The following is an 18,214-nucleotide window of genomic DNA, read 5'->3' as shown; positions in this document are numbered from 1 at the left end:
AAATTAAAAACAATTACGATTGTGTAGCAAATTGTAAAGCAATACCAGCTATATTATTATGCTCTGCTTTCTTAACAAAAATCTGATACAAAAAGTTTTTGTGTGACAGCATGTTTAAGTTAGGAAGGCTTGGTCTTTTATAGGTGTATAAACTGGGACAAACATACCAGACATTTAAGCAAATAGTCATAATAGGTTTGACTGACTCAATAGAGTATATTTACCCAAAAGATATGGGAGTACCCTATAAAACTAGATAGGCTAGCCCTGATGGACACCTTTTTTTTAAATAATATAAGATTAGTGATCAATTATGAGGCCCCCCCCCAAAAAAAAATTGTGCTTAATAAATATTTTTCTAACATAAGGTAAAATGTTGTGATTGCGGATTCTTCCTTTCAGGGGGTACTACACCACTGCCCAATTTTGTGCCTATTTTTGCATTTTTCTCAAAAATTATAGAGCATTGGTGACAAGTAAGATATGTATATTATAGGGGTACTGGAAATTTTATTTCAGCACAGACAACAGTATATGGAGTTACAGTCAAAAATGAGGGAAAACCAATATTTGATCAATAAATCAATAACTACTTGTCTTGAGTTGCTGAATTTTCAGTGCAGTAGTTGTAGTCCTTGCCCCTAAATATACATATCTTACTTGTCACCAATGCGCTATAATTTTTGAGAAAAATGTAAAAATAAGCCAAAATTGGCTAGGGGTGTAGTACCCCCTATTAACCAATTGAGATCATTTGACTGCTTCCAGCTCTTGGTCCTAGATCAAGAATGCGCTTATCAGCTAATATGACTGGTTGATTAAATCTTGTCAAAATATAGCACACTCTATACTTATGCCTTGTTTATCAGAGGACACTATTTCAGCACATCACATCAAAACTTTCATTGGGTGCCCATTCCTTTTTTGAAGGAATTTTTATTTAGTTCATACATTAGATCAAATACAGTATTGGCAATTTAAGATTTCCAGAACTTTCTAAAGGGGTGGGCATTTTGTTTATTGAGTACAGTATGCACAGTATGCATTTGCACAGTATGCATTTGAGTCATCCCAACCTACACATCACTTCCCACCTCTTGTCAGTTTTCAGACAGTGTAGGCCTAAATGCAAGCTATAGTGTATCTTGTCTCAAGTTGAGAGATAACGCCATATTGAATTTCGCAGCGGTAGATTCAAATCGTGCACGCTAACCTAATTTCGCGGGGCATATAGCCGTATACACATGCATAAAAGGGCAATTTGTCCACACACTGGTGATGTAACTGCGTAAACGCACTGATTCACTGCGAAATCCAACATGGCGTTACTCGCGAGGAGACGCACTATAGCCAACAATAGAGCTCACATCACTAGTAAGCACTAACTTGGCACACCCACATGTAACAGTTATAACATTTAATGTTTTGTTAGCACAAGGAGCTAAAAATTAGTATATAGGCCTACAATTTATGCAAAGTACCAGTAGTTCTATAATTATGAGGGTATGTTAGGCAATTTTAGAAACACTATTATTTTGTTGGGTAAGTTTCCGGCGTAAATTCTGTGAGATAAAATTGAATATATAGACAGAATGATTAGCCATTTTCATTATTATTATTTTTTATTGGCTCTAAATTAAAAAGCGATTGAAATACTGATATTAAAATACAGAGTTGGGGAGTAGGGTCAAGGGTCATTCAAATTGTGGGGTGGTAAGCTGGTGAAATCGGAATATTCTCCTTTAAGTCAGGGGGATAGTCTTAAATGATATTTGCATGCATGCGGGATAAATCATGCCACTTTCTTTCATAATCCAACAACATTTTAAGTGGGTGAAAAAAGACTTGGCCGATTATAATGTCAAAAGTCACTATATGGAAGTAATAACACATCGGATGAGAACACAGGTAAATGCCAGGTCCAAGCCACAATTTATTTTGTGGGGTACAGTACTTCCAAAATGTGGAACTTTTTTTGCAAAAAGTCCGCTTACAACCCAGGGGGGGTACTCAGTACAAATGACCATACAGAGATGAGATGGGTAGCAATTTTAGCCTTCTGGTAAATCAATGACCCCTTTTTCTAAGCTAATTTTGGTATATGGATGGGTCCTTTTTTTTCCAAAATTGTCTCACTTTTTCAGAAAAAAAACGAAGAAAACAGCAGTATTGACGAAGTTGAAGCCCCATTCAAATACATTTAGCTATTTTATATACTTTCAGTATATAAATTACAGATTCATGTAAAATGTCTTGTTTTGTCTTAAATACACAGCTTTCGGCTGAACCACTAGCAGGCTATGTTAGCACATCTAATCATCTATGACCCTGTTCACATTGAAAGATTTCTTCATTCGACGAAGATAAGTTAATCTTGATTAACTAATTAAGCATGCGTACACATTACGCTGAACGAAGATCGAACGAAGACATTGCACTGTACACATTTCATGAAAATGAACGAAGCTCGAACGAAGCTATTAACGCCCGGCTATTATTTAAGCCGGCGAAGGTCACTTGCCACATGACCAATTTCCTTCGTCGAACGAAGTGAGCGTACACATTACAAAATTAGCTTCGTCGAACAAAGTATTCCTTCGTCGAAACAACCTTTTTAATTTTAATCTTCGTTGAAGGAAGAAAAGTGCTTACACATTAGGGAAAAACAATTTTTAATCTTCGTTCGAGGTTCGTCGAAAGAAGAACATTTTCTAATGTGAACAGGGTCTATGACAATGACAAAGGTACCAAAATCTTAATTTTGATGATTTTTACGATCGTCCGGATGAGTAAATCACTGAATGGGCCTTTAAGTTACCACATTCAGTTAATAATTGTGTTTTTATTTAGGAGGCAATTTATTTTTTTAATGTTTTTTTAAGATACTGTGTTTGAAATGGGCTATTCCTGTTGCAATTCATACACCCCCTGTCAAAGACATGACCTTAATCTTCCACATTTAGGGCGCAGATTTCAAATGGAGGCACAAATTAAGGTAACTCCACTTGAAATTTACACTCCCTGTCTGGGAGATTAAGGTCATGTCTGCCATAGGGGGTATATGGATTCCATCTGGAAGAGCCTGGATGGCATTTTGGTGGTGGCATTTATAGGGCTTGATGATGTGGAAGTCAACACACATGACTTGCAATTTGACATTTAACACAGGGTAAAAACAAAAAGATTGCTTTACACACAATTTTTAAAATTAGATGGGCTCAAATGCCAGGTAGAATGACCTTTTGCAATGAGTTAAAATGGTAAACATTTGCTATTTTTGATTCTTTATTTTTTTAATTTTAAGAGAGGAAAAAAAGAGACAACTTGTTCACTATCCACTCAGTTTTCCCCTGAAAATAAATATATACAAAAAAAAAATGTTCTCTGAACATGAACCCGGGGGTCACTCCCATTGTGGCCTGTACACCATCCATGATAATGAAAAACACGTAAAAGGGTAGTTTTTCGTGGGTAAGCATAATACTGGCAGTAACGCGTTTAGGGTGTCAAAAACATGAAATATTGGGAAAAAGGGTAGCAAAATTGCAATATTGCTAATACGCGGAAATGAAATTTAGGGTATGAAATTTGATGCAATGAATAAAATCCCTGTTTAGGGTATTGTTTTAGCCAAGGGTTAAATCCTTGTTTAGGGTGCTTTTCAAAAGTTGATTATCGCGGATGGTGTACAGGCCACAATGGGAGTGACCCCCCAGGGACATGAACAAAATGCAATAAAATTCAAATTTGAGAAGATCTGAGTGTTGACAGTCATCTGAGGCAAACTTCTTGTTAGCCTAAATCACATTTTCATACATACACACTATGTAACAGCGCGCGTAATTGGTCGAGAGCCGGGCATAAACAGCGTTTATGGTGTCCCGGATGTGCGATCGCCGGTAGGAAAAATGAAGGGAAATCATGATATTTAATAATGATATTTGTAATTTTTTGTTATTATTTTGGATGAAATAAGAATCACAAAATGTTCTGGTATGTATGAACGGGGAAGCGGCCCCTCGGGCATAAACAACCGTTGAGTCATGAAAACATATGAATGAACCCCTAAATCTATATAACAGCATGTGGTCATGTTTTTTAACCTGGGACCCAATTGTGTAACATGTGCATTTTCAAGAAATATGGCACCTTTTCACACTTAAAGCAATGAATCTCAAAAACTTTACAATTGAAGTATATAAAAGTATATATTTCCTGGAAGCATATTGTATAAGGAATCTAAAAAGTATAAAATTAAGTCAAATATACAGGGTGACCTGAACATTATACAGGGTGAAACAAACCAAAAAAATGTGAAAATGATGGTTTAGTATTTTCCCTCTACAGTACTCATTAGGCAAAAACATGAAAAATGTGTGCATTGCTAATGAAGCTTAACCCAATACCCACCCAGCCATTTCAAAATTATTTTTCTTAATTAATGTTATGTCAAAAATACAGGGTGTTCAAAAAATGCTACTTTTTTTAAGTGTTCGAAACTACACTTTTCAATAAAATTGTTATGCAAATCAAATAAAACTGACTATTAATTTTATTTTGATTGGATAAACACATTATGATATCCTGTAAATAATTTCTACACAATTATCACATAGTTTTATATGCATGTTGCATGTATTTTGCATATAGGGTGTCTCAAATGCTGAATTGGGAATGTAATTTTCTTCTTGGTACTGTAATGCAGTAATACACACTATTTCTGCTGCTGCATTAATGCATTTTATAAAAGAATGTTTAAAACAAATTTGATAATTGTCATGCATGTATAACATGTAATACCCCAAGTGATTCAGGGTGGCTCAAAATAAATATAAGTGATCAGAAGATATACATGTAGGTAACATATCACAGACGATAGACACTTGGTAATTAATACAAAGTATAAAATGAAAAGTATTTTCATTGACTTAAATAAAACATCAAATGTACCATAATCTTTTGAGGAAAACTGCATGTAGGCCTATTGTGAAGATGTTTTACAGTCAGAAAGCCTACAATTTGCGCAATTTGCGTTTTGTTGAATCTGTAATTAAAACCTCATTAATTATCATTAATTAACCATTTTCTTAATTATAATGAGCAAAACATACTTAATTATACAACAACAAGGAATTGTACAGTTATACATTGCATACAACAAATAATATTTAAGTAATTACTGGACCCAGTATGTAGAATACTCCTCCTCCTCCTCTACCACATCCTCCTCTACCACATCCCCCACCCCTGACTAATTACACTTAATGAACTGTAGCAATTAGCAGAAACATTTTTTAATTTTTCCTTCTGATATTTAAAGCTAAATAACTAAGCTTTCCAATGAGCCCATGATCAAGTCTCTCTTACAGAGTATTGTGAAAATACATGCATACAAAGTCGTATTGTGGGGTGAAAATGTTACAACCCCACCTTTTATTGGGTCCCAGGTTAAAAAACATGACCATGTGTGATTGGTCGATAGGCGGGCATAAACAATGTTTATTCCCGGCTTTCCGGTCGTAAACAAGCCGCGCTAGAACCGATGGACGCCCGCGAGTAGGATATATGCACGTATGCTCGCGAGCTATTTACGCCAGGCGCGAATGATGTACACAATGACGAAACGTAGTCATGAAAATATATGAATGAACCCCTAATTCATCTAAACTACATGTAACTTCATAAAGAAGTCTACTATATTGGCTATACAACTGGTGCATGCTGTGAGAGTGTTTCAAAAACACACAATTGGGTGCTTTCTTACCTGATATCAGTAAAATAACCCAAATAATAATTATCAGCTTGAGTGCCTTATCATTGATTATTGGGCTGCTTCTGCACTACCAGCTGCCTCCTTTTACTGGATATTGGGCTACTTTTGCACTACCAGACGCCTCTTTTGATTGGAAACCGGAAATTGGGCTACTTCTGCATTGCCCGCCACCTCCTTGGACAGGAAATTGGGCTACTTCTACACTATCAGCCGCCTCCTTTCACTGGAAATTGAACTATTTCTGCACTACCCGCCACATCCTTTAACCGGAAATTGGGCTACTTTTGTGCTTGCCAGCCACCTCCATGACATAGTTGATGCTGAGTTTGAAATACTCTGGCAACCCTATCAACACCTAATCAACTACATTGCTTATTTATCTCTTAACTTCCATGTTTTATGTCATCAAATCACAGTATAATGAACATGTTATTTAAATGCTTATAAACCCTCATCAAGGCTGGCCATGAGCTGACTGGCTAGCAGGCTAAAACTGACCAGTTGACCAACACTTGACCAGTGCACTGGCCTTGCCTGGTCACGTCTGCTGCTAGCTGACCATGTGACCGAAGTGTAAACTCCGCCAGGGACTGAATGGTCTGCTAATTAGAATAGGAAAACAATTGTTTTCCACTATGACTATGACAATCAAATTATTTTTTGAGAACTAACAAATGCAATTTTCTTAAAACCAATGCATTTTACCTATTTAAACAAAATCTTAAACCACATTGTTTAAAAAAAACAATAGGGAAAATCAGAGTTTACCCAGTAAAGGCCCGGGGTAAAGGCATGTGTTTGAAGGCCTATGGTAAAGGACAATAGGGCTGTGATTTATCTCTAGTCCAAAGGGTTGCTAGTCCAAAGGTTCTGGGTTCTCTAGTCCGACTGGTCCCTAGTCCGAAAACCAAATTAAGATCACTAATCCGAATATAGAATAAGGGTTAGTGTTAGGGTTAGGGTTTAGGGTTAGGGTTCGCGTGCCTTATTCTATATTCCGACTAGAGAACCTTATAAATATTGGACTAGTGAACCCTCGGACTCGAGAACCCGATCTTCGGACTAGAGAACCTTTTTCAGAATCCGGACTAGCGAATGGTAAATTACGTGTTCGGACTAGCGAACCTTCAGACAAAGGGACTGTGCAATAATTATGAGCTCTGGGGTGAGGGTAAAATGGGGGGGGGGGGCAAGAAATTTTTGGCGAGCCAAAAGGGGGGGCAAGCAATTTTTGGCCAGCAGAGAGGGGAGACAAGCGATTTTGGAATTCATGGGGCGCCTTTTAAATAAAACGCTCTAAAAAGGCTTAGGAAAACAGTACGGAAACGCTTTAATATGCAAATTTTCCTGCTCCCTGCGCTCACAAGAGATTATTAATGCCTTTAGGGACCTTCTAGCCTCATGGTGATTAGAAAATTACATGCATTTTGACCACCAATTAACCTTGATTTTGGACACCACAAAAACTGAAAGATTTACTAGATGACCTGGACTTGACCTTTATTGAATTTTGCAACACCAAAAATCCTACAATATTGTAGATTACTATTTATATCAGCCTTTGGAGTGGTACAGGACAATAAATCCACTAATTGCATAACTTCTTCAAAGTCCCCTCACAGATATTGAAACACATCTGTGGTGCCCTGATGACTACAATATTTGACTAGTTAAAAAATATTGTATGCTCAGATGATGTGCGTGCGCTCACAATTCGCTGGTCAGCATCACATTTGCACTCAAAGCCATTCAATTAATTAAATTATAAATACCGGTATGGTATTCAAAATGTGTTTTAAAGGAAGCCCCACCAGAGCAGGTCATCTTCTTTTTTTAAATTTTTTTTTTCCAAAGTTTTCGGCGACTTTGGAGAACCACTGGACCTATTCTGAAATGCTAAGATCATTAGGATCATTCACAGTTAATTTGAAAAAAAAAAATTGAAAAAAATTACGAAAAAATTACAGTTTGTTATTCTTAATATGTAAACCACAAACTTATGTTTACCTCTTCATCTATCACATATTATAAATGCATTGGTTTTCCATGCATTTATAATATGTAATATATGAAGAGGTAAATATTAGTTTGTGGTTTGTATAGCAAGGTTAACAAACTGTAATTTTTTCGTAATTTTTTTTCAAATTACCTGTAAGTGATCCTAGCACTTCAGAATAGGTCAAGTGGTTCTCTAAAGTTTTTGTTTTTTTTAATTTTTTTTTTCGGGTACTTTGACCCGTGAATTCGGACCCGGGTAGGCCATGAACGGGCGGGAACTCGGGTACCCGGGAATTGGTGAGAGCCTTAATCTGGGGTGAACCAAACTTGCCTGGTTATCAATATAATCAGTGACAAGGTTATCTATGAATTTGACTGGTGCTAATTGATGCAAAAACATCAATTAGCACCTGTCAAATTCAGAGGTAACCTTGTCACTGATTAATTTGATAACCAGGCAGGTCTGGTTCACCCCAGAAGAACTGCTCTGTAAGTCAGATTCAGACTCCACACCGCAGCGCAATGCAATGCTGCGATGCTTTTAAAACTTAAACCTTTAGAGCCAGGTTTTTACAAGCTCGGTGTAAAAAAATTTGTCCAAGTGACTTGAATTTTTTTCATATCACGCTGCGATATCACAGCCATGCAAGCTTCTAATAGGCTACTGAAAAATCAAAGTCTGTATAATGACCCTAAAAGAAGATGCAAATCCCACATGCTTTTAAAACATCGCATCATATTTTGGACAAATCTTTTCAAATACTCCGATCCTGCCCTTGCTCCTATTATTCTATAAACTTACATTATTCTGTACACTATGGACCACAATAACCTCATCCCAATGGCATAGTTCGATAACCTCAATTAAACAACCATTGTGCAAAATTTGACCTCAAGTTGCAGAGTATGAGTTTTTGTACCCAAATTTTCAAAGGTCATTCAATGAATGTACAAATGTGTAGGGGTTAAAGAAATGTGCCCTGAAAGATGAGCATGTTGTAGATCCTAGTGTTACTAAAGCACAATATTTTTGGAAGATGCCCCCACACCAACACACAACAAAACCATTTACAGAAGGTGACATTGGAACAAACAAAATGTTATCATTATCAAACAAGTCTATGTAATTTTTGAAAACAAAAAATGAATTGGGTCAATTGAATTGGTTGTTAAAACAGAGATACAATGTACACTAAGATACATTGGTGTTTTTATCTTAGCAGTTGAATTTTTCATTGCAGATATTTCTCATTGTGAACATCTAAGAGCTTCTAAGCAAGATAACATTACATCATGACTGACCATCCCTTTCCATTTCAATGCAAGCACACACATAATACTGCCCTCAAGTTACACATCATGTATCCCAGACTACTGTTTGCACATGCATTATGATCAACAACATCAGGGCACAGTTCTTTAAGGTGGTTTTATCGGCTATGGTGTCATGCACAGAACTACTTGAAAATGATACGGGGAAACCTTACTTGCCAAGTTTTAATTTGTTCCCAAAAGGCGTTTTTGACGTACGCAATTTTTTGTCATCTCAAAATCCCATTGAATTACTACAGGGTTTTTGGCACTATTTTTTTGAAAACAAAGATTTTATTCAAACTGATTTTTCTCTCCTTAATATCAGTTGTATATAAAAGTTTCATTTTGCTGCCAATATATCACAGAATACTGTATTTGTTCCAATAAGCACCCATACTCCAATAAGCGCCCACCCAGGGTATTTCAATTTGCTAAAGGGTACCATTAATGTTGAAGTGACTGATAGACGCAAGCCTGGAAACAAGCAGGCGCCGAGCGATTTTTACCCCACGGTTACTGAGTTTTAACGCCTGGATCCAACCAAAATTACACGCCCAGGCGCCAGAGAAAATCGGTATTTTGCGCCCGGTATCAGTGCTCAGGAAATGGCCCAGTAAAACTTCGTCAGGCAAGTTCATTTCCGCTCAAAATATTGGCCATTTCCAATGTATTTTCAACAAAATGCAGTGCCAAATCTTATCTTTTACCTAACATTTCACCAATTTTCCTTGATATTTGCCTTCAGGGCTCATAATTTTGGCAGTATTTTGCCTTGTTTTCAGGTTAGGTGATCACCACGATCACTAAACATGAAGGCGGCCATCTTGAATTTTGGCGACAGTGTTTCTAGATATTAACAATTTTCCTAAAATCATGAAATAAAAGGCCAAATTGAATAAAAAAAAAAAATTAATTAATTTAAAAAAAAAAATGAATAAAATAAAATAAAATAAAATAAAATAAAATAAAATAAAATAAAATAAAATAAAATAAAATAAAATAAAATAAAATAATAAAATAAAATAAAATAAAATAAAATAAAATAAAATAAAATAATAAAATAAGACTCAACTGGTCTGTTCAGATATAATAACATTCATTGTATAACTTGTTATTTGTTAACTTGTGACAATAATTAATAATATAATAAGTTATAACAAATAACATGGATCTAAAAGTCTCAGGTGAGCATCGAAAGCTGTAGAAATAACAAAAATAAGCATTTTGATACTAAGTTTAAGAAAAATGACTCCTGGCTCTTTAAAAATGGCTCCTGGTTCACTAGAAAATTACAGGACCAGGAGCCGCTTTTCCAAATGTTTGGCTCCTGGTTCAGACCGACTTATTTCCAGGCCTGGATAGACGTCGGTTCAGTGAAATAGCTGGAGGACTGCAAGTCCGGTGTAAACTTGCAATACATTATCTACATCAGAAAAGCTACTAAAACGTCTCAGGACCCTTATAACATAATTATGTAAATTAAACTCTAATAAACGCCCCTTATGAAAAAATTAGGTAAAATGCCAGCCTTGCCAGGGCTCAAAATGGATGATGGCTAAGGGCGATTTTCTCCCGAAAATCCCCAAATAGTCACTACAAATTTAATTACAGTAAAATAGAAATTAGCTCCTGAAAAAAAAATCAATTTTAATGCTTGAGGCTCAAAATACATGCTGTAAGTGGAAAATAATAGGTATTTTGCCCCCAAATCCTGAAAATATCACTGAAAGCTGAATTACAGGGGCGATTTTTGTCACAAGTAGCCTCCGAAATAAAATAAGTATTTTGAGGCCTGCCTCATTTGAAGATGGCATTATCAAATATCAATCAAGTCCAAAGTTTACATCCGATCTGTCACTATGCCAATTTTTTTTTTGTTATAAAAATTGTTTAACTTTGAACTTGTCAAAGTCAAGTGTTTATTATTTATTCTATGCAACAGATAAAGGCAATTACAAAACTGCAAATAATTGTGGAATGTCCTAGCCCTAGAGACGATATTTTTCTCTTCCCACAATACATTTCTTCTATTTCAATTTTCTGTACTGATTTGCTATCTTTTGCAACATGGGTCGATATTTTATAATGACAAAAAGTACCTCAGTGAACAGACCACATCCAGATTTTGCAAACTATGTTTATTTTTTGACAACCGCCCCACGTTTAGCCAGTTTATTCTCATCATGAAAACAACTTAAGGGAAACGGGAACCTGTACAAAGTAATAGGAGTGTAATTTGATGCAATGAGGTGATGCATTATGTTGCAAAGGATTCTGGGAAGGGGAAGATATCCTTTCTGTCCTAGCAATATCTGTTTATTTAGGCCAAAAGGAAAAAAAAAGTATGTCTAAAACTTAAAAGCTACAACGTGCATTCGTTTCGCAGATATCCGTATATTGTCTGAGCAAAGAAAATGGTCAATTTAAAAAAATTGGTTTTTTAATTTTTTTTTTGTGGGGTGAGGTGGTATTTCCCAAATGTTGGTACTGGTACATGTACATAGTTTAAAAGCATTTATTTAGTAAACATGTAAGTAAAATGCATGTGCATTTCATTTCGTGTTTAAGAACGTAAGTTTTGAAAGCTCCAAGTATCTTTACTTTCATTTTCTCAAGCTTTAATATACTGAGCATTAGCCGAATGGGGGAAAAAGAGCGGGAAAATGCATTCCACATCGGATTATTATTAAAAATCAAAATCTTCTCAAGATTTGAGACAATACTAGACTATTATTATTATTATTGTGGCATTATTAGTACCGTATCGATGCCCCTATAACGCCCACCCAGAGACTTTACAACAAGCAAAATGTGATATTATTAACCGCCCATCCAATACTGTCAAAATACCTTTATTTATTACTTTGGCCACAATGCTATATGGTGCTGTGTATACCCATGCTTATGCAACAAAATCTGCAGCAATTGGAAAACTGTTTGTAAAGGGCATTTTCAATTCATTATACTTTGTCTCCCAGCAATTTCTGAGCAAACCTGACCACCTTGGTCAAAACATTTTTCTCAAATATCAAAGGTCCACACAGCTGTATGATCACACACAAAAATGTTGCACACAAAATAATTTTTAGTCATCAAATAAAACTATTTTCCCAAAGATTTACAAATAAGACCAAAATAAGCCCTAATTCCTATCAATTTCTAAGATCTGTGACAAAATGTTTTGAAAAAATGAACAAATGTAACACCACCACCTTTTCATATTCATGACGCATAACCATAACAAAACAAAGTTAACTTTACTTTACTACGTGTACACAAAATCCAATGGGTGTAAAAAAAATCAGAAGAATTCAACGCAAGTCGATGATGTCAAACTCAACACCCCTGAACATTAGGCCGTATAAAATGAATGCTTTGGTTCTTGTCCAGTGGATTTTCTTGAATTGATAAGAGAGGGAGTTTTTTTTCCCAAAAGATGTAAAATTAGCATTGTTGGAAGTTTTCAATCTTTTCCAACAGTGCTTGAGGAAAGGAGGAAGCCATTTTTCTTTCTTTTTTTTTAAATGTGAGATTCTGAGAAATGAACCCTCTAGAGTAAATTCTTGGAAGTGATTGATGTTCTCTAATAATTTTTTGAAAATATAAATAAATAAAACAATTTAATCTGACAAATCCCAGAAATTGAGGAGGGAGGGGATGAGAACCAAAACATTAATTTTATACCACCTTACCAGGGATGTGACACAAATTTCAAATTCACAATTAGTAGCCCTGGTAAAGTTCAGGGGTGTTGAGTGTGACATCATCGACGTTGAATTCTGATTTTTTAAAGTTTAGAACTAAGTACATCTAGACTGAGACTTTACTGTAAAATAATTACATGTCCCCGCCTATTTACAAAATTGCATGAGGAATCCATATACCATTATGATTTTAAAGAAAAGATATACGACAAGTGCTTATTTTGTAGGTACTGGTACAAAAGGCAAACCATTTGCTAATCAGCCAAATTTGCCCAAACAAAATTTACATATTTTATCTATGTCTAGAATAGATAATTTTAAAAAGTAAAAAGATAGTCGACATTAGCAAAAGGAATCATTATGTTGTCTTTACTTAACTTGACCCAAATATGATCTAGTTTTGTGACATGAGAATCGCACATGGAATTTTAGAGGGATTAATTAATAGCAGTTCCATATATTTATAAGGAAGTTTGTTAATTCAGCATGTGCAGAGTAGGCCTACATCGTGGGTAAAAATCTGGGGAATATTGTGGCCGGGCTCACACAGTATTTCAATGGTGACAAACTTTGTACAAGTTTTTAAAAGAACTTTTTCCGATTTTTTTTCCAAACTTATTGTTGGGTCTGACTGACTAACAGTCTAACTGAATCCAAACAAAGATAGTTTGAACCTACATGTACCTTGGAAGTACCAATGAACTTGTGAAAAATTTAAGCACAAGAATTTCCGATCAGTTAAAGTTCATTCCCTCAGTCGTCTATCTATATGGGAGGATCAATTGTATAATTTATATCCTGTTTCACGTCCAGAATTTTACCCACAATGCACTGTTCTGAATTATCGAATTAAAGGGGGGTAACCCTATTGGTTTGGGATATGGATTGTCTTTAAAATTACATAATAATATCAAATATCGCCTCCTTTATGCTGCTTTGTGAAAAAAACGAGAGCATTTTCAGCGTAAATGTGAATAAATAACCAAATTTGCAATCCAATACCTTGGTATACGTGAATTGCATTCTGGGCAGGCAATGACGAATGCTGACATGCTGTACAATGCCCGGCCCGTATTGAACGGAAAATGGTTTTTTTTTCGTAAAAAAAAAAAAAAAAAGGAAACAAAATATATTTCCCCTTGCAATATGTACATTTCAAATGAATATAAAAAAGTTTGGGTAAAATGGAGAGGAAAAAAAACCTTCCGAGACCGGGTTTTGAACCGGGTACCTCTCGGTAAAAACAAACGCAGCTAGTCAATTGAGCTATTTAGCACACCACGCTTAATGCTGCCGCTTTCATAACTATATACGGCGCACCGTCTCCTCAGCAGTTAGTGTGGTTCGCTTTTTTCACAGAATGTGTATGACGCGAAACCAAAGTAGCTGTTGCGGTGACTGATATTTCGTTCATAATTCCCTCCCAGAAATCCAAAGTATTTACCATTGTTTACAAACTGGTATACCTGTAAAAACCGCTGTGATTCACAGTGTTCGAATTTAGGAAAAATAAATGGTTGTCCCACGGACAACCAGATTACAATTTCTGGTTGTCCGTCTAATTTTTTGGTTGTCCGTAGGCTACAAATGTGACTTTTGGCTAGATTTATGGTTGTCCGCCGGACAACCGAATCAGTATTTTTGGTTGTCCGGCAACTTTTTTAGTTGTCCCGGGCAACCGGACAACCAAAATTTCGAACGCTGGTGATTCATGATTTCTCCAGAAATACATCGACTTGGAGCGCCAAATTTCAGGATAGTAATGAGAAAAATAGTATCTATTATGTGATACCAAAACCTCATCAACAATGAAAAAAATCGGGGATGATGCTGTCGATCGGGTTATGGACCTTTCACATGAGACTGTTTTGAGCCCCAGGTTTTGAGCCTGTTTTGTAATTTTGTTTAATGCTGGCTGAACATTTTTGACGAAAGTCAATCTTTGACTTTGACAAGATGTGTTCTTTATTACCGTAAACATAACATGCTAAGACAGCATTCAAGCTTTGACTTACGTTTGGCGGACAAAGTGTGAAAAAAGTATTTAGGGGTGAAAACAGTCAACATTCTTGAATAATCCAATGTTTCTAGGGGTAAAATGTCACATATTTTCAGATTTTGGCACTTAAAACCCCTTATTTTTCACTGATTTTGAGAAAAATTCATTTTTTGTTTTTTTTTTGGCTGAAAATGGCCGTTTTGGGGTGACAAAAATTTTGACTTGCTAATTTCCTGTGAGTGTATGAACATGAAAACTATCAAATAGTGCCTAATTTTCTATGCTAAACTTGTGTGTAACAAGGGTACAATTATGATATTAGATTTAGAAGCATTGAATGGGATCCATCTATTTCTTTATTTTCGTAGCAGAGGTAGAAACTCAAAGGTTCGGGTGACAATTGATTTGGAAAAAAGTATAATATTCGCCTCATTTTCGAATTTAAAAGGCCATATCTCCACAATGGTATGAGCTATAGGGATGTTTTAAGTGTCTTTTTGCTCTGTATTTCAATAGCTAAATGGTGATATAGCAAATAAGTAAGTTAGATTTACAGAAAAGAAAGTAACTTGCAATATGCTACCCCTACCCCTAAGAATTTTGAGGGTGTGAAAAAAGTAATGGATTTTGTTAAAAAAATAAGTCCTTCAAAACTGGGAGGTATAAGGCTAAACAAAGAACATGTTGCTCTTACCAATACCTTTCTCTAGAGCAACATGTTTTTTGTTTAGGCCCTAAGTATCTCCATTTTGAAGGACTTATTTTTTAACAGAAATTTTCAGCTCAAATTTGAGGGTTTTGGGCAGAAATATGCCTGTACAGTGCTATGGGGAAAATTTTCAAGTTGATGATTTATGCATTTTTTATTATGTCATATTCAGTTTCTACGCAAAATTTCACCCAGGTAGAAAATGTTCCTTTTTTTAAGTAGGATATCTTTCACTTTAAGTTTCCACCATTCTGTCCGCCAAATGCAAGTCAAAGCTTGAACGCTGTCCTAAAGGCTAAGCCTCCAGCATACTTTCCTGCTGCTTGCCGCTGTGGCAAGCGACCCCGGGGGGTCACTCGCTTACCAAAGTGGTACGCATGCTCGTCCCCAAAAACGTCGAAAAAGGGTCGATTTTTGGCCTTGTGGCGGCGTCAACGTTTTTAGAAAAAAGGGTGCTTTTATATCAGGTAAAGTTTCGACGTTTACGTTTAGGGTATCTTTTTTCAATTTCCATGGGTTTGTTTTAGAGTTTACGCCATTTAGGGGTCCATTTTAGTTTCTAACACCGAATTTCAGAGCCTTATGCCAATAAGGGGTGAAATTTTTCTACACTGATTACGCCATTTAGGGTCCATTTTTGAGGTGCTGGGACGAGCATGGATAAAAAAAACATTCACTGCATTACAGAATTTAACACAATTCAACAATTGATGATGTACTATTTCAACAATGACAGAGTCAGAGACAGAGTCAAGAGTCTCGCTTCATCATTTTTTTTCATGGTATATATTGTTACAATAATATCACTGATATCAGCACGTTTCAAACAGTCACACAGTAGGGCAACTGTCATTTGTCAACGTGTACAGTTATTGCAACACTGCAGTTTGTTTTCATTGCAAAACAACACGCATACACGACACGTCAACATTTGAGTTTTTAAGCTTAGGGAGCGATCGTTATTTATGGCAGGGGGGAATGGGTAAATTTAGGGGGAACACAAAATTTTTGTGTTGTCTTGAGGGGGGAACCTGAAATTTTAGTTGAACCAGGAGGGGGATTGTTAAATTTTAAATGGAGAAAATTGGGAAAACAAGGGGGAACGCGAAAATTTTGAGCGGACGCGAGGGGGGAACGCGACATTTTTTGTCGATATTTTTGCCAAAACACCCATTCCCCCCTGCCGTAAATAACGATCGGTCCCTTACCTCTCTCTTCATCGATATACAAAGAATGACACTCCTTCAAAATCCTCTCATTTACAGACAATGACGACGAGTCGGCCGTATTGGCTGATGAACGTTGTTTTACACGCCCAGACATCCTGATATAATTTTCATAAAAACACTTCGTTGATGCGTAGTAAACTTGCTTGTTTTTGGTCTAAAACACATGCGCCATCTTTTCTTCAGCCGAAAGGAAAATGACAATTCATTAAAATTTAGTGTTGGGCGATATAGTTTTTCCCCAAATTACTTCATCAGGAGATGATCCGATATTCAATTATTCGATTATTCACATTATGTTGAACGTTTTTGTACTGTTTTCCTCTGCCTTTTAATTTTCATTGGCGGCATTTCGAGCTATTTTGTGCTCGGCTGAAGGAGAAGGGGGAAGCAGGAGGCTGTTGACAACTCTCATTGAAGTTGGGGACTTTTCTAGTAGGGGGCAAGTCTGTATGGGGCGGGCGCACAAATCCTGTCCAAGAAGGCAGAAGCCGGGGGGGGGGAGGGTATGTGCGGGTGGTGGAATGCGCCCCCATTTAAAAATATCCTGCCGGCATTTAAATTAAAAAGAAAAATTGAACAAGCGAACCACTTTTTTTTCTTCTTCTTTTTTTTCTTTCTTTTTTTTCTTTTTTTTTCTTTTTTGCTTAAGGCCATAATGTACGATCTTATATAATATGAAATTGGTTCATTTTTTTTTCAAACCTGATTTTTTTGCATAGGCCTATTTGTAATGTTTACACATGTCCCAACTTTCACCTAAATGGAATCGGCCAAATTTGTTGTCTTTGTAGGTCAACAGAGCAAAGTTCGACATAATTATCATAGGCTAATTTAAAAATTATGATAATAGGCCCTATGTCATAGAACTGCATGTTAAATAACCAGTGGGGTTTCTTTCACTTTAGCTTGTTATTTCAACTTAAAATGGACAGCAGCCCTTCCCGGCAGTTATTACTAATATTATTTCAACATTTTGAATAAAGAATAACAAAATTAAAATTTGACGGAAATCGTACATTAAGGCTTTAACTGTTCAAAATAGCACACAAACCTAATTTGTCACGGAGTGTATTCCCCTCCTTCCCAAAACTGGCTACGGTACGGTACTTGTCAAGATTTTTTTAAATGTAATCATTTAATGATAGGGGCCTACTCGGCGTGGCGGCACCAGCAAATTTTTCGAGGAGGGGGGGGGGGACAAGTGGAGGGGGGAGGAATCAACAAATTTTACGTAAAATTGTAGCAGAAAAGTTGCAATTTTCTTTATCATGTTTATAGAGGGCGACGGGACAAAAAGGTTCTAAGTTACACCTTTTTTTCTTTCCTCTCACTATATCAAAATAGCCCCCCCCCTCCCCCTCCAATTAGGCCCTAGGCCTACGGTCTAATGATAGGAAGGTCCCTCTAGAGTCTAAGGGGTACCTGGCGTAGTTTCAGAATAGCGGCTCAAACTTGTTGCATCGGCACCCTCTCAGGCTCATCAGCAAA

At 36.3% G+C, this 18,214-nt stretch overlaps 1 protein-coding gene across 1 annotated transcript in view; it reads right to left on the bottom strand.

Annotated features, from left to right (window-relative positions):
• Positions 1-16,929, bottom strand: part of LOC140146631 (uncharacterized) — a 129,248-nt gene extending 112,319 nt beyond the window's left edge. Inside the window, exon 1 of the mRNA XM_072168502.1 lies at positions 16,706-16,929. Coding sequence (XP_072024603.1) covers positions 16,706-16,820 — 115 coding nt within the window. The 5' untranslated portion in view covers positions 16,821-16,929. The remainder of the gene's footprint in view (positions 1-16,705) is intronic.
• Between the last annotated feature and the right edge of the window lie 1,285 nt (positions 16,930-18,214).

This window comes from Amphiura filiformis, chromosome 2, assembly GCF_039555335.1.
Source record: "Amphiura filiformis chromosome 2, Afil_fr2py, whole genome shotgun sequence".
In the NCBI taxonomy this organism is placed as follows: Eukaryota; Metazoa; Echinodermata; class Ophiuroidea; order Amphilepidida; family Amphiuridae; genus Amphiura; species Amphiura filiformis.
This window is presented reverse-complemented; position numbering and strand designations above follow the sequence as displayed.